Genomic DNA, 17,249 nt, shown 5'->3' with positions numbered 1-17,249 from the left:
TCTGCAATTTTCATTTTTCATAATCCAGTGTTGCATGATAGAACTAAACATGTTGAAGTTGACAAGCATTTTATCAGGGAAAAGATTAAAAGTGGACATATTTGCATCTCATATATTCCAACCGCGGAACAATTAGCAGATGTTCTAACTAAAGGATTAACCAAGAAGACTTTTGATAGCATAATAAGCAAGCTGTCAATGAATGATATCTTCAAGCCAGCTTGAAGGGGAGTGTTGACTAGATCAAATCAAAATCAAATTCTTAATTCCTTTCATGAATCTTTTATATAAATAGAATTAATTATAAATCTTTTCCTTTTTTAGTTTAGCTTAATTTTAGGGATTTTATTATTAGCAATCTTTCTTTTATTTTAGGCTAGTATTTTTCCCTTCTTTCCTATTTTCTAGTTATTTCTATTTCTGTAATTCCTCTATAAAGAGGCTGATTCTCTGTACATTTGATAATATAACATATTCAAACACTTCAACTATATTTAACAAACATAAATGCCACCAAAAAAGTGAAATTGCAAAGGGGAAGTCAAATGCAGTTCGTTAGAAAATAAAGTGATCACAAGCATAATTTGATTGGCATAATATTACAAGTTATAAAGAAAGGATTTTCAGTATAGATATTTTAGAACAGAGTACCAGTAGCCATCCCCTTTAAGTCCCAAAAGATCAAATATTCTAAGACAAGGTTTCTTCTTGAATATTTTACTCCTGCATATTATAATAATATATTTTTCCTGATCTTATGTAGCTTAGTATATGTAAAACCTGTTTGATAACGTGTCCAAAAGAAATTATACAAGGCATTAGATGAGTGTATAATAATATGATAACTCTTCATCTATTTAAAAGAGTTAAAATCTAGCAAGCATTTGCAAGCATAAATCACAACTTACCCTTCTAGTTCTTGCTGATGATAAGGATAGATATGGTACAATATGTTACCAAATGCTGGGCACTGATATATCACTGTATACAAACAAAACAAGGAAGAAATAGTTACTGTTAGAAAAGATTATACAGCAATAATTTGATCCTTTTATTTTGAAAGCTTATACACCTCATGCTGATTCCTTTTACCTTGAATCTTCTAACAAGATAGCTAACTCTTTGATTAAAAAAAAGGGTCAGAAACTAAGTACATTTTCAATCTCGTAAACCATTTTAATAGCCCTATTTAATTTGATATGTACAATGAATTTGGTTAAGCATAAACATAAAGAATAGGCAAAGAAAAAAATACCATTTGTTAAACTGTTTTCTTTCCACAAATCAAGCTATCATTTTTTTTCCCTCTTTGCAAAACAGCATAATGTTGTTTTTAAAATAAAGGAAATGACAAACATGAGAGATTAGAAAATTACCTACTCAGAATCTGTATCGGAAAAGTTTTTGACTTGAATGGTGGGGATGTGGGAAATTTTGGGCCAGATTAGTTGATGCTTGTTCTTGCAGTGTTCTCCCAGCAAACCACACTGATCAATTTGAAGTAGCAAGAGAGAGGGAGGCAGCTTTTCTCCTTCCATATTCTCCAGCTTGTGGCAGCATGAAATGTGCAATTGTTGAAGGGAGGTGAGGCGGAGAAGCTCGTTGCACTCCAATGTCTCCAGATTATAGAACCAGCACATCTCAAGAGTGGTAAGGGAGGGAAGGTGAGGCAGTGAACCCACCTCTGGGTATGACTTTATGTTCTTACACCCATAACCATAAATTTTGAGATGAGTGAGGGCGTGCAAGTTGGCCATCCATGATAAATCCCTCATTTGTTGCTCACAAATTCCCCATGCAAGTGATTTCAAGTTAGGCGGCAAACCACCCTTTGGTAACCTGCAAATATTTGGGCAACCATATATCTGGAGATGAGTCAAGTTGGGTGCAGCCAGTCCTTCTCCTGCAAATGAAACTAATTTGTCGCAGTTAGTAATGGAGAGACGTTGAAGAGCAGCGTGTGGTGCCTCTGACATTGACACTGATTCCAGATTCTCACACCCTGTTATCTCGAGATTCTTGAGATTGGGAAAGACATCCAACGACAAGGAGGTTAGTGAATCACAACTGTAGTCTATTTGTAGCTCTACCAAATCATACTTCTGCTGCTGTAGCCGGGGGAATTCTAGTTTTCTACTGCTCCAGATCTGTATTTGTTGGAGGCAACTTAGATGGTTGATGCTCATCATTGCCTTAAATGCAGACTCCACCACAGATTCACATCCCGAAATTGATAAAGTCTCCCCATCAAGAAACATGGCCTCGGTATGCTCTTCTGTAAAACCGGTGTCTATATGTAGTTTCCGAACTTTGGAAACATATGACAAAGAAGAAACGATTCTGAAGAATACCTGATTAAGCATCTCTTCCTTCAACATTCGACAATTTCTTATTTTAAGCTTCCTAAGTTGAGGAAAAGTTTCTGACTCAGATACATGCCACACCTCCCAACATGCCATGTTATCAAACTCCAAACTCTCAAGTGAAGGAAACGGTGCAATATGTGAAGAATGACGATCTCCTTCATTCTTGTAAAACTCCTCGCCAATACTCCTCAGCTGATCCAAACCTTCAATGCCTAGGGACTTGAGAGATGGCAGCTGCCCAAGTGAAGGCAGCATGCAGCAATTCTTGCAAGACTCTAGATATACACTTGTCATGTTTTGGTAGGAACAATGTCCCATCCAATTTGGAAATATTGTACCCTTGTATCCCCATATTTTCAACTCTTTCAACCCATTGTGCGGTTGCAAGTTATCCAGAATGTCTCTTTCTGTTTCTGTGCTTGAAACCAAATCATCACCTAAAGACCATTCCAAGCATAATTCATCAATGTGCTTCTTATCCATTATCTTTGCGCTCTTTGCTTCTTTCACGTCAACAATATTCTCCAACTTCTTAATCTTGAAGGGTCCATGAAGATTTACTAGCCCTCCTAACTCCTGGATTCCATTGTCTTCGTGCTTGCCGACCACAAAGGAACTTAAAACATGCAACTGATTCAATTTGCTCATTTTTCTGGGCATTTCTTCCAAAGCAGTTTCTCTAATATCAAGATGCTGCAAACTCACAAGATTATGCAAACCACTAGGCAGCATAGTTAGCCAATAACAACCACATAACTTCAATGTTTGCAAATTACACAAGCTGCACAAAGACTCAGGCAATGTCTTTATATGAGTATAAGAGAGATCCAAGTGGCGCAGATGGATCAATTCTCCTGTTGAATTAGGCAACACACCAAGTTTATCAAAGGATAAAACTCTCAAGTATTTACACTTTGATAATATCTCACATGTTGCTGCTTCAATGTTGAAGTTGGGAGATGAGAAATTGCCACACAATAATAATGTTCTCAACGATTCTACTTTAGAAATAGAATTATAAAGTTTTGAGCTACAATGACTTAAATCTACACACAAATGCCGAGTCTGAATCCTTATCTCCTCTTCTTTACCAAGTTCTTCTGAGTTGCAATAGAAATCTCCAGCAAGGAATATTGCTAAGTCATGCAAGAGATCATGCATCACAAAATAATGACCAAAGCCTTCTCTCTTCGTGAAAAATAATCTGGAACTTAGTTCATCAAAACACTCACAACCAACTTCTTCTAAACTTTCTCCTCTCTTTGGTGGTGGTAAAAATTCTTCTGCCTTCCACAAAAGGATTAATTTATTTTTATCAAATTTATAATCCTTGGGAAATAAAGCACAATAAACAAAACAAAGCTTTAAATGTGGAGGAAGATGGAAGTAACTTATCAGTAATGCTGGAATAATCTTACTCTTCTCCATAGAAAATCCCCAAATATCACTCATTAGTATCTTGTTCCATTCCTCAACATCATGCTTTGTACGTAACAAGCGACCAAGTGTTTCTGCAGCTAATGGCAAACCATCACACTTCTTGACAATCTTTCTGCCTATTTCTTCAAGTGTTGCTCTCCCATTTGATTCTGGAAAAGATGCATTGTTAGCAAACACTGACCAACAATAGTCTTCTGACAACCCTTTCAGAAAATAAGGGCGACAGTTCTGAACTGCTAGAGCAACATTTTTCCCACGAGTAGTCAGAAGAACAACACTTCCCTTCTTCCCGTATTGGAAAGGGGTCATAAAATAACTCCATTTGTCACCATCATCACTCCAAACATCATCAAGAACAATAAAGAACTTCTTGTTTGACAATTTTTCTTTTAAAACATGTTGAAGTGAATTGAAATCGTCGAGACTCCAAGCACCTCCAAGGATCCCCTTTATGACATTCCTTGTCATCTCAACGATATCAAAGTTCTCTGAGATGCAAACCCATGCTTTCAGATCGAATTCCTTCATTAAATCCCCGTTGTTGTACACCCATTGAGCTAAAGTTGTTTTACCGACCCCACCTATGCCAACAATAGAGATCACAGACAAGTGATGCTCAGTGTTGTCATTCAGCATCTTGATCAAGGCCTGTTGGTCATCCTCCCTGCCATACACATTCCCTCTTACAAGAGAAGTGGAAGGAGCCCTCCATGAAGAGCTACTGGTGGAAATTTTTTCCAGGCCAAGGCTTTCTTTGCATCTCTCAAGATCTTCTATTGTTCTAACAACCTCTTCTATCTCATTGACAATCTTCCTATTTTCAAAATTGAGGAAGCTCGGCAAGAAAGTTGGTACCTGTTTCTGAGTTGCAGCTTTGATGCAGAAACGGTCCAGCAAGTCATCAGCCTTGTAGACAGCATCCCTCAGATCATCCAGCCACTTCCTCACAGATTGTTTACCAAACTGCTTCTGCTCAGCGTCAGCAACCAGAGCTTCGGCAGCCAAGAGAGCAGTCCTCAGCCTTCTCACCAACTCAGAGCCAAGCTTCTTCCCCACAACCAAGTTGTAAGTCTCTCCCGAAATGAACCTGTCGAGGACAACATTAATGAAGCCAGAGAGAAAAGCTCCCCCAACAAGAACTCCAGCCATGTTCTCAAACAAGAGCAAAGTAATCAAATTTTCAGAATAGTATGAGACAACAATGGTTGCAGGGTGCTGAACGCAGGTTTCCTGAATAAATAAATATAGCGAGGTGGCCAAGATTCATTGGCAAGAAAACGTTGACTTCAATTCACGTGGTTTTGCTGGCAACAGATGAAAATGAGTGCCTACCTGATTCTTTTATAACATTTCAATTTTTAATTCTTGTTTGAAAGATGGAACAAGTTATTAAATTGAAAGTGGTGCGGCACATGTATCATGGTAATGCATGTAGTTGTGAGCCGTGAGATATAATTATTTGTTGAAATTTATATAATCCTCCATAATTTCAAATGCTTAAGAGAATAATGCCTATAGAATATTTTAAAGTAGAGTAATTCTATCGATTTATTTTTTTCAATAATATTTTTAGCTCTGTTGAATATTGACATTTTTTTAATCAATTGTGGAACTTTGGAAGACTAACTCTTATCGATTCATTTCTCCAATTTTGGTATTTCTTGCTTGCTTTGTAATTTTTATTACTCATGAAGCACAAGTAACAGAAATGAAAGGTACATGGTATATTCAACCAAGGTAGACTCCAAGCTTTATTTCCCCTTCTTGTTTGCACATTTGGAATTTGGAAACATTAAGCTACTTGTTATATAGAATGCCCCTCAATATAATTTTCATGGGCAAGATATTTAACATTGTAAAATGATCATTCATGGTGGGAATAAACTAAACCTGTCAAAGGCATAATATGGAAGCACCAATACCAGCAAATAATTGAAGAGAAGACAGAACAACAGAACACCAAATTTTAACGTGTGAAAAAACCTCTCAATGTGAGAGATAAAAAAAACCATGGGAAGGTAAAAATTTTCACTATTTTCCAAATCAAAGCTACAAACAAGTCTCAAAACTTACAAGCACTACTAAAGATACATGCAGAACTCTTGTACAAGAACATAAAAGCATAAACTAAATGGTGAAATCAATGATACAATAGACGACCGTTGCTTACGAACTTTTTGGCTAGAGAGCTCGGATTGCAATCACACCTCAAAGTTGAAGGACTATGAATGAAGAACTCCAGGTAAACCAGAAAAGAATTTAACCATCCAATCATTCATTTGTTCAGGTTAATACACTAATTGGGATGTAGAGGGACTCTCCAAAAAGAGTTTGCTTGGGCCTCACACAAAGGAAAATTATCATAACCTGCTTGATAAATACACAATGATGTATTATTCCTTTTTAGCTTCAAAAACAGAACCCAAAGGGACAAATTTTGTTTGAGAAAAGATTGATACAAAATAATAATACCGGAATGCAAAATTTTACGAAAGTGCTTACATGCTCACCAAGTTGCAATTGCCACAGAAGCTGCCTAATGCACATTTTAATGGTTGAAACCAGAAAGAAAGTAGATCCTCGACCATAGCAGTTATCTATTTCTTGATGCCCCTGGAAAATCTATTTGAGTTGGTCTTCATAAGAAATGATATGAGATAGAGCAGCTTCAAAGATCAATGCCTCTAGATCCATCAAGTTTATGTTACCTTCATATAGAGTTTAGCTGCAACTCTTCTTCTTGTAGAGTTTGCCGGGCAAAGGACAGTGTTGAATTTGAAATAGTAACAGAAAAAGGAAGCTTTTCTCCTGCCATATTCTCCAACCTGAAGTAAATTGCAGAGAGGAATAGAGTACCTACCTGAAGCTAAAACAGAAATCAGTTCTTTTGACTCAATGAAGGTAATGTAAGTATGCCTTGTTTTATATAAAGATTATGTGCTGAAATCTTAGCCATCTGGGTACTTGTACCTCGGTAGAAGCTACCTGCAGAGGATGGTAAAAACATTAAATTTGATTCATCCAATTGTTTAATATATCTAAAGAAATTCTTAAGTGCTGGATACACGAAAAAAGATATTGATTGTCTTTCAATTTTTATTTCATGGTAATTAATTCTTGTATTCCTCTGTAAAAGCAATTTTATTGAAAAATATGAGTGTTAATAAGTATGACTTGTGCATGTGTGAATTTAATTGTGGTAGCATGTGTGAATCATGAAGATTAGAGAATTACCTGTTCAGAAATCCCTGTTTAGAAGACGTTAATGTCAGGGATGTGGGAAATTTTGGGCCAGATTAGTTGATGCTTGTTCTTGCAGTGTTTTCCTAGCAAACCACACCACGTAAGTTGAAGTAGCAAGAGAGAGGGAGGCAGCTTTTCTCCTTCCATATTCTCCAGTTTTTGACTCCAATGAATGTGTAGTTGTTGAAGGGAGGTGAGGCGGAGAAGCTCGTTGCACTCCAATGTCTCCAGATTATTAAACTCTTGGATATGTAGAGTGGTAAGGGAGGGAAGGTGAGGCAGTGAACCCACCTCTGGGTATGACTTTATGTTGTCGCAGTAATTACCTACAATTCTTAGATGAGTGAGGGCGTGCAAGTTGCCCATCCATGATAGATCCCTCATTTGTTTCTCGCAAAATCCCACTTAAAGTGATTTCAAGTTAGGCGGCAAACCACCCTCTGGCAACCTGCAAATTCTTGGGCAACCATATATGTCGAGAGAGTGTAAACTTGGGAGTAGACTTTTCATGTCATGTGGTAATGCCTCCAACTTGTAGCATTGTGTGATGCTCAGATGAGTCAAGTTGGGTGCAGCCAGTCCTTCTCCTGCTAATGACACTAATTCAGGGCAGTAATAGATGGAGACACGTTGAAGAGCAGCGTGTGGTGCCTCTGACATTACCACTGATTCGAGATTGCTACAAACTTTTATCTGGAGATTCTTGAGATTGGGAAAGACATCCAACGACAAGGAGGTCAGTGAATCACAGCTGTGTTCTATTTGTAGTTCTACCAAATCATACCTGTGCTGCTGTAGCTGGGGGAATTCTAGTTTATTACAGCTCAAGATGTGTATTTCTTGGAGGCAATGTAGATGGTTGATGCTCATCATTGCCTTCAATGCAGACTCCATCACAGATTCACTTCCCCTAATTCTTAAAGTATCCCCGTCAAGAAACACTGCTTCGGTGTGCCGGTTTATAAAGTGTTCGCCAATACGTAGTTTGCGAACTTTGAAAACATCCGACAAAGAAGAAACTATTCTGAAGAATACCTGAATAAGCATCTCTTCCTTCAACATTGGGCAATTTGTTATTTCAAGGTTCCTAAGTTGAGGAAAAGTTTCCGACTCAGATACGTGCCACACCTCCCAACATGCCATGTTATCAAATACCAAAGTCTCCAGTGAGGGAAACGGTGCAATATGTGAAGAATGATGAGCTCCTTCGTTCTTGTAAAACTCCTCGCCAATCCTCCTCAGCTGATCCAAACCTCGAATGTGCAGCGACTTGAGAGATGGCAGCTGTCCAAGTGAAGGCAGCATGCAGCAATTCTTGCAAGACTTTAGAGATACACGTGTCATGTTTTGGTAGGAACAGTTCCCCAACCAATCTGGAAATATTGTACCCTTGTATCCATTGATTTTCAACTCTTTCAACCCATTCTGCGGTTGCAACTTATCGAGAATGTCTCTTTCTTTTTGTGTACTTGAAACCAAATCATCACCTGAAGACCATTCCAAACATAATTCATCAATGTGCTTCTTATCCATTATCTTTGCCCTCTTTGCTTCTTCCACATCAACAATATTCTCCAACTTCTTAATCTCAACGGATCCATGAAGATTTGCCAGCCCTCCTAACTCCTGGATTCCATTGTCTTCGTGCTTGCCAACGATAAAGGAACTTAAAACGTGCAACTGACTCAATTCGCTCATTTTCCTGGGCATTTCTTCCAAAGAGGTTTTTCTAATATAAAGATGCCACAAACTCACAAGATTATGCAAACCACTAGGCAGTGTAGTTAGCTTAGAACAATCATACAACATCAATATTTGCAAATTACCCAAGTTGCACAAAGACTCTGGCAGTGTCTTAATACCAGTCCAAGAGAGATCCAAGTAGCGCAGATGGATCAATTCTCCTATTAAATTAGGCACCTCATCAAGTTTTCTAAGGGATAAAACTCTCAAGTATTTACACTTTGATAATATCTCACATGTTGCCGCTTCAATGTTGCAGTTGGGAGAAGAGAAATCGCCAAAGAATAATAATGTTCTCAAAGATTCTACTTTAGAAATAGAATTATAAAGTTTTGAGCTACAATGACTTAAATCTACCCACAAATGCCGAGTCTGAATCTTTATCTCCTCTTTAGCAAGTTCTTCTGAGTTGCAATAGAAATCTCCAGCAAGGAATATTGCTAAGTCATGCAAGAGATCATGCATCACAAAATAATCACCAAAGTCTTCACTCTTCGTGAAAAATAATCTGGAAGTTAGTTCATTAAAACACTCACAACCAACTTCTTCTAATCTTTCTCCTCTCTTTGGTGGTGGTAAAAGATCTTCTGTCATCCACAAAAGGATTAATTCATCTTTCTCAAATTCATAATCCTTGGGAAATAAAGCACAATAAACAAAACAACGCTTTAAATATGGAGAAAGATGGAAGTAACTTATCAGTAATGCTGGAATAATCTTACTCTTCTCCACCGAAAATTCCCAAATATCACTCATTAGTATCTTGTTCCATTCCTCAACATCATGCTTAGTACGTAACAAGCGACCAAGTGTTTCTGCAGCTAATGGCAAGCCATCACACTTCTTGACAATCTTTCTACCTATTTCTTCAATTGCTGCTCTCCCATTTGACTGTGGAAAAGATGCATTTTCTGCAAACACTGACCAACAATAGTCCTCCGACAACTTCTTGAGAAAATAAGGGCGACAATTTTGAACTGCAGAAGCAACATTTTCCTCCCGAGTAGTCAGAAGAACAATACTTCCCTTATTCCCATTTTGTTGGAAAGGGGTCATAAAATTACTCCATTTGTCACCATCATCGCTCCAAACATCATCCAGAACAATAAAGAACTTCTTATTCGACAATTCTCCTTTCAAAGCATTTTGAAGTGAATTGAAATCGTCGAGACTACAAGTACCTCCATGGATCTGCTTTATGACATTCCTTGTAGTCTCAACAACTTCAAACTTCTCTGAAACGCAAACCCATGCTTTCAGATCAAATCCCTTCATGAACTCCTCATTGTTGTACAGCCATTGGGCTAAAGTTGTTTTACCAACCCCACCTATGCCAACAATAGCCATCACAGACAAGTGATGCTCACAGTTGTCATTCAGCATCTTGATTAAGGCCTTCTTGTCATCCTCCCTGCCATACACACTCCCTTTTACAAGAGAACTGGATGGAGTCCTCCATGATGAGCTACCAGTGGGAATCTTTTCAAGACCAAGGAAATCTTTTTGTTTTCCAAGATCCTCAATTCTTCTAACCACCGCTTCCATCTTGTCTACCATGTCATCTCTATCTCGGTTGATGGAGAAGCTAGGGGACCACCAGGAAGAACTTAGCTCCTTTTGAGTGGCAGCTTTGGCGAGGACAGTGTCGAGCAAGTCCTCAGCACAGTAAACAGCATCCCGGAGACTATCGAGCCACTTCCTCACAGATGGATTACCGAACTGCTTCATCTCAGCATCAGCAACAAGAGCTTCAGCACCCAACAGAGCAGTCCTCAGCCTTTGAACCAAGTCAGGGCAAAGTTTCTTGCCCAAGACCAAGTTGACAGCATCAGTTGTAAGGAACCGGTCAAAGACAACGTTAATGAAGCCAGAAAGAAAAGCTCCACCAACAAGTGCACCAGCCATGGTATGATCTCAACAACAGAAAAGTGAATGGATTTGCAGAGAAAGGTAAGAGAACAATGGTTGCAGGGTGTAGTGAACTCAATAGAGGGGGTTTTTTAATCAAGTTTTCAAAGGTGTCCTACATGATATCACGTGGCATCGGTCTCCAAGGTAACTATAAAAAATTCGGTATCTGTGGAGTGCTGAAAGAAGCAACACATTAGTAAATAGCAAAAATATTAGTGGTGTGGTTTCACTGTGACCAATGGACACTAGTCTCTGTGGAAATTATATAAAACTAACGAGCAGAATCTGCATATCCCGTGATGATAGCTAGCTCATTGGTTAAAACCTGTTGGCAATAGACATTGGTTTCACGCCTTCACGTGATGATAGCTAGCTCATCTATAAGGTTGCTTTAAAAAATAACTCATTACAGTTTTAAATATGTGATGCTTTGGGACTAATGATTTTTGTATTTTTATTTCTGATAGTTGATACAGAATTGAAAGCTGAGGAAGCTTTCAAATGTTGCACAACCAAATTTAATCATGTATAGAACTATAGGAAATTACTGCATTAGGCGCTCATGATGATTCTTTTATTGGATTGCTGGGTGTAAATATTATCTTCTTCTCAGAGAAATACAGATCACAAAACTCTATTGTGAGATAAAAACCAAGAAAATTTTCCAAAGAAAGTGGCATATACAAGCTTCATTATTATCTCAATGTGAGAGTTAAGAACTCAAGAGAAGGTAAAAAGCTTCATTATTATCCGAATCAAAGGAACAAAATAAACAAGTCTCAGAACTTACAAGCACTGACCACATATTCTACAGAAGAAAATGGTCAACCAAAAGATTAAATTAATGAAACTTTCTGGCAGTTCTACCACAGAGCTCAGACTGCAAACCACACCTCCAAATTGAAGAACTGTGAGTGAAGAATCTCCAGTTAAAATTTCAGTTCAACATCACTAGATTTTACCATCCGATCATTCACTTGATGAAAACAAGTTGCTGATGAAAAAATCTGCTGAGGTGAAAATAGCACCTCCTCTCAAGTTTTCTTCTATTTGCTCAACTGCTTGTGTCCACTCAAGTAAATCCCTATAGTTAGGTTAGTAGACTGTTGTTGTAAAGAACCTGTTTGATAAATACAAAAGAATATGAAAAAATTTAATAATTGGAAGTACAGCACAACCAATCTTCCTTTGTATCATCTCATCTTCAAAGACAAAATCAGTTTGAGGAAACTTGACAAAGAAATAACAATATTGCAGTGAAAATTGAAGCTGACATAAACAAAGAAAAAACTAATTCCATAAACAATAATCTTGTTTTATCTTTGTCATTATTAACCAAATTATATCACTTTGCTGTTAATTATAGTGGCAGAGTCTACTGTCCAAGGTGGCAAGGCTCTTGTATCTCAGAATTTGTGGCCACACAAAGCAGAAACATCAGACCCAATGTTGAAGTTTGTTCATGAACTTCATAGAAACTTGGAACTGGGTGCAGCCAGCCCCACAACTGTTGAAAACTAACAAATTTGGATATAAATATACAAATTTTATAAATATATAAAATTGTTAACGGCCAATGTTCAATGGTATTGTAACAAAAAGTACATTATACAGATTTCAAAAACAGTTAAAGAACCGAATTTAAGTTGCTCTATACAACTTAGTTCAGCATAAACATCAAACAGTGGCAAAGGCCATTTTGTCATGAAGTGCATATAACTAATTCCTTCTCAAATCTAGCTTTCATAACTTTTTCCTTTTTTCCAAATAAGACAGCAAAGTAAATTCTAAAGTATAATGGAGTAATCATACCAACCTGCAGCTAAAAATAGAAACCACCTCTTCTGATTCCTAACATTTAACTCCAGTTTACTGCCTCAAACAAACTCAGGATTATTAATCCCTACACATATGATGGAATCCTAGCCATCAGCCTCCTTTTACCGCTGTACGTGTAGCGATCTGCAAAGACGGTCAAAACAGTAAATTTGGTTCATCCATTTGTTTAATACATTTGTTTAATTGTAGTTGCATGAGAAACATAAAGTTTAGAGAATGACCTACCAGTTCTCCATAGAAACACTTCTTTGGTACCAACTTGAATGGACGGGATGTGGGAAATTTTGGGCCAAATTTGTTGATGCTTGTTCTTGCAGTGTTCTCCCAGCAAATCGCAGTAGTCAATTTCAAGTAGCAAGAGAGAGGAAGGCAGCTTTTCACCTGCTATATTCTCCAGTTTCCAACATTCTTCAATTATTAAATGTTGGAGGGAGGTGAGGCAGAGAAGTTGGTTGCACTCTAATGTCTCCAAATTACTAAACCGACTGATCTTCAAAGTGGTAAGAGAGGGAAGGTGAGGCAGCGAACCGGCCTCAGGGAATGACTTCACATTCTCACTGCCAAAACCATCAATGATAAGATGAGTGAGGGTGTCCAAGTTGCGCATCGACGATAGACCCCTCCATTGTTTCCCAATAATAAGCTGTTTCAGGTTAGGCGGCAAACCAACCTCTGGCAACCTACAAATTTCCCGGCAGCCCTCTATCTCGAGAGACTGTAAACTTGGGAGAAGAGTATTCATATCATGTGGCAATGCCTTCAACTTGGTGCAGAAGCTGACCTCAAGACGAGTCAAGTTGGGTGCAGCCAGTCCTTTTCCTGTGAATGACACAAAATTGCAGCATTTAAAGATGGTGAGACGTTGAAGAGCAGCATGTGATGGCTCTGACAATGAAACTGATTCCAGATTCTCACACTCTGATATAGTGAGAGTCTTAAGATTGGGGAAGTCATCCAACGACAATGAGGTCAGTGAATCACAGTTTCCTTCTATGTATAGCTCTACTAAACTGTACTTCTGCTGTTGCTGGGGGAATTTCAGCTTGCTGCCTCCCCATATTCTCAGAGTTTGCAAAGATTTGAGTACACAATTGTCCCGGAAGAGTACATCAAGCGACCAACGTAAGATATAGATATCTTTGAGGCAACTTAGATGGCTGACACTCAATGCCTGAAGTACAAACTTCAGCATAGATTCACATCCCTTAATTGATACCATATCCTCCCCAATAAGTGAGATCTCAGACTCTCCATAATCCATACGTATATCTAGTCTGCGAACTTTTGAAACATCCCACAAAGAAGAAATGATTCTCAAGAATACCCGGCCAAGCATATCTCCCTTTAACACCGGACAATCTCTTATCTGAAGCTTCGTGAGTCGAGGAAAAGTTTCTGAGTCAGGTAAGTGCCACACCTCCCAACATGGCATGTTATTGAACTTCAAAATCTCCAATGAGGGAAACGGTGCAAGAAGTGAAGAATGATGATCGCCTTCATTCTTGTAAAACTCCATGCCAATACTCCTCAGCTGATCGAAACCTTCAATGTGCAGGGACTTGAGAGATGGCAGCTGTCCAAGTGAAGGCAACATGCAACAATTCTTGCAAGACTCCAGAGATACATAAGTCATGTTTTGGTAAGAAAGATGCCCCATCCAATTTGGAAATAGTGTACCCTTGTATCCGTTGATTTGCAACACTTCCAAGCCATGGTGCGGTTGCAAGCTGTCGAGTATATCTCTTTCAGTTTGTGTTCTTGAAACTATATAATCACCTGAAGACCATTCCAACCTTAAGTTGTCAATGTTCTTCTTATCTATTATCCTTGCACTCCTTGCTTCTTTCACATCAAGGACATTCTCCAATTTTTGAATCTCAAAGAATCCATGAAGATTTAATAGCTCTAATTCCTGGATTCCATTATCTTTATGCTTGCCCACGATAAAGTAACTTAATGTGTGCAGGTGTTGCAATTTGCTCATTCCTCTTGGCATTTCTTTCAAATCAGTACCCAAAATATCAAGATGTTGCAAATTCACAAGTTTATGCATGCCATTGGGTAACTTAGTCAAACTAGAACAACATTCCAGCTTCAATGTTTGTAGATTGTACAAGTCACACAATGATTCTGGCAGTGTCCTAATACATGTCCTAGAGAGATCCAAGTAACGCAAATAGGTTAATTTACCTATTAGACGAGGCAATACATCAAGTGCTTTGAACGATGGAAGTGACAAAACTCTCAAATATTTGAGCTTCAATATTGGAGTACATGTTACATCATCAATGTTTTCTGACTTTGAAAAGACATTAGTTGACAAAAATGTCCTCAAAGATTCAACTTTACTAATGGAATTAAAATTTTTTGAGACTAGATTCGAACTTTCATAAGACAAATGACGAGTTCGAGTATACACATTCACTGCATCACCAAGCTCTTCAAATCTACCATAGAAGTCTCCAGCAAGGAACAATGCTAAATCATGTAAAAGGTCATGCATCACAAAGCTCTCATAATCATAGTGATCATGTCTTTTGAAAAATAACCTAGAAGCTAGTTCATCGAAACATTTGCTACCAACTTCTAGTAAACTCTCTCCTCTATTTGGTGGCCTTAAAAGATCTTCGGCCATCCATAGCAAAATTAGTTCATCTTTATGAAAACAATGATCTTTGGGATACAATGAACAATAAACAAAACAACGTTTTAAATGTGCCGGAAGATGAAAGTAACTGATTAATAGTGCTGGAATAATTTTACTGTTTTTCACAGAAAATTCCCAAATATCACTTACTAATACAGCTTCCCATTCCTTTACATCATGTTTTGTTCGCAACAAGCTTCCAAGTGTCTCTGCAGCTAATGGCAACCCCTTACACTTCTTGACTATCTTTCTACCGATTTCTTCTAGTTTTGGATGCCCATTTGATTCTGGAAAACAAACATTGTTTGCAAACACTGACCAACAACAATCCTCAGACAACTCACTGAGAATGTAAGGGGGACAAGTTTGGACTACAGAGGCAACCTCTTTGACACGAGTTGTTACAAGAATTGTACTTCCCTTTACCCCATATTGAAAGGGGGTTCTAAATTTCTTCCAGACATCACCATCATCACTCCAAACATCATCTAACACAATAAAGAACTTCTTTTCCGACAACTTTTCCTTCAGTTTAAATTGAAGTGAATTGAAATCCTCTACATTACAAGCAGTTTGACCTATAATATTCTTTGTAACCTGAACAACATTAAAGTCTTCCGAGACACAAACCCATTCTTTGACTTGAAACCCCTCCATCAACTTGTCATTATTGTACAGACATTGTGCTAAAGTTGTTTTGCCAACCCCACCTATGCCCACAATGGGAATCACAGACAACTGATGTTGTCTGTTATCATTTAATATCTTGATGATTTCCTGTTGGTCCTTTTCCCTGCCAAGGATATTACCTTCCACCAAAGATGTGGATGGAATTCTCCATGACGAAAAGTTCCTATAGGAACTCTTTTCAAGACCAAGCAAATCTTTTTGTTTTACAAGAAATTCTATTCTTCTAACCACCCCTTCCATCTTATCTACAATCTTCCTATCCCGGTCGAGGAAGCTAACAGGCCAGAAAGAACGTACCTCCTTTCGAGTGGCAGCTTTGGTGAGGTCAGCGTCCAGCAAGTCATCAGCCACATAAACAGCATCCCTCAGACTGTTAAGCCACTCCCTCACAGAAGGGTTGTCCAATTGCTTGTACTCGGCATCACCAACCAGAGCTTCAGCAGCAAGCAGAGAAATCTTCAACCTTTCAACTAAGTCAGGACCAAGCTTCTTGCCCAAGATCAGGTTGACCGCATCCGTTGTAATGAACCTGTCAAAGACAACATTAATGAAGCCAGAGAGCAAAGCTCCCCCAACAAGTGCACCAGCCATGATATGATCTCAACAACAGCAAAGTGAATGGCTTTTCAGACAAAGGTAAGAGAACAATGGTGTCAAGGCAGTGAACTCTATGGAGTTGCAAGCTGGCTTTGATCTAATAATTCTTCTTTGAAGTCCACGGACACTAGTCTTTGTGAAAATTAATTAATTATATAAAAGTGGCTAAATAAGCAAGGAACATCATGTTGCAGCACATGCATGTATGAAAATATCATGGCAATATATATTATGTTATGAGATTATTAATAACAACAATAATGGTAATAACATATAAAAACTATAGGAACATGTAGCTGCACATGAATCATGGTAACAATATAAAGTTAAAAAATGTTGTGCCAATAGACAATGTCTTTACATCTTCACGTGGTGCCTGTCTTCCGAGTTATTTTTAAGGTGAAAACTCAGGTGCGGTCAAATTCACCTGAAGTTGATAGCTAAGAACTGTTAAATGATTTGAATGATTTAACTAAATTTTCATCTAACAGCTATCAGTTATCAATTTCACATGAAGTTGACTGCACCAGAGTTTCCACCTATTTTTAAAAATAAATTCTACATATTGATGTCTTATGCTGGGTTTGTTTTGAACCGACAATTTTTTTTGTTTTTAATTATCAGAGAGATGCAATAAAATTGCAACTTGAGAAACGTTTCAACTTTCAACGGTTGCCAAACCAAAGTAATAAACTAATAATATAGTTTTTTATTTTTTTTTTATTGGGTAACTATGCTTCATATTCAAATCTATTTATCTATTTATTATTACT

The 17,249-nt window shown here is 37.9% G+C and overlaps 3 protein-coding genes across 16 annotated transcripts in view; all 3 read right to left on the bottom strand.

The window, feature by feature from the left end:
• On the bottom strand, positions 389-5,042 carry LOC107626575 (putative disease resistance protein At3g14460). Its single transcript, XM_021114914.1, has 2 exons — positions 1,377-5,042; positions 389-981 (listed from the first exon to the last, which is right to left on the bottom strand). The coding sequence occupies exon 1, from the start codon at positions 4,953-4,955 to the stop codon at positions 1,377-1,379; it is 3,579 nt and encodes a 1,192-aa protein (XP_020970573.1). The 5' UTR covers positions 4,956-5,042; the 3' UTR covers positions 389-981.
• The window catches only part of LOC107622263 (putative disease resistance protein At3g14460), a 21,082-nt gene continuing 5,396 nt past the window's right edge, over positions 1,564-17,249 (bottom strand). Inside the window, exons 6-10 of one of the 14 annotated variants that reach the window (XM_021114931.1) lie at positions 7,041-10,540; positions 6,777-6,791; positions 6,515-6,631; positions 6,309-6,428; positions 5,816-6,213 (exon numbers count right to left, since the gene is read on the bottom strand). In XM_021114931.1, coding sequence (XP_020970590.1) covers positions 7,455-10,540 — 3,086 coding nt within the window. In that variant the 3' untranslated portion in view covers positions 5,816-6,213; positions 6,309-6,428; positions 6,515-6,631; positions 6,777-6,791; positions 7,041-7,454. Of the gene's footprint in view, positions 1,683-5,815; positions 6,214-6,308; positions 6,632-6,776; positions 6,792-7,040; positions 10,541-17,249 lie in introns of those variants that run through there. The other 13 variants (XM_021114942.1, XM_021114934.1, XM_021114949.1 and 10 more) reach the window with 13 other exon arrangements.
• LOC107622202 (putative disease resistance protein At3g14460) lies at positions 11,424-16,377 on the bottom strand. Its single transcript, XM_016324087.2, has 4 exons — positions 16,177-16,377; positions 12,768-14,695; positions 12,520-12,665; positions 11,424-11,823 (listed from the first exon to the last, which is right to left on the bottom strand). The coding sequence occupies exons 1-3, from the start codon at positions 16,239-16,241 to the stop codon at positions 12,607-12,609; spliced, it is 2,052 nt and encodes a 683-aa protein (XP_016179573.2). The 5' UTR covers positions 16,242-16,377; the 3' UTR covers positions 11,424-11,823; positions 12,520-12,606.

Source organism: Arachis ipaensis, chromosome B02 (genome assembly GCF_000816755.2).
Source record: "Arachis ipaensis cultivar K30076 chromosome B02, Araip1.1, whole genome shotgun sequence".
NCBI lineage: Eukaryota > Viridiplantae > Streptophyta > Magnoliopsida > Fabales > Fabaceae > Arachis > Arachis ipaensis.
Note: the sequence above shows the minus strand (reverse complement) of the source record. Positions and strands in the feature narration are given on the sequence as shown.

Coding starts and splice junctions, on each gene's coding strand:
- LOC107626575 (XM_021114914.1), bottom strand. CDS start 4,955: ATGGCTGGAGTTCTTGTTGGGGGAGCTTTTCTCTCTGGCTTCATTAAT.
- LOC107622202 (XM_016324087.2), bottom strand. CDS start 16,241: ATGCTGTTTATGTGGCTGATGACTTGCTGGACGCTGACCTCACCAAAG. Junction 14,696..16,176: donor AAGCTGCCACTCGAAAGGAG/GTACGTTCTTTC, acceptor GGATCTCTCTAG/GACATGTATTAGGACACTGC. Junction 12,666..12,767: donor AGTGTTTCTATGGAGAACTG/GTAGGTCATTCT, acceptor CCGTCTTTGCAG/ATCGCTACACGTACAGCGGT.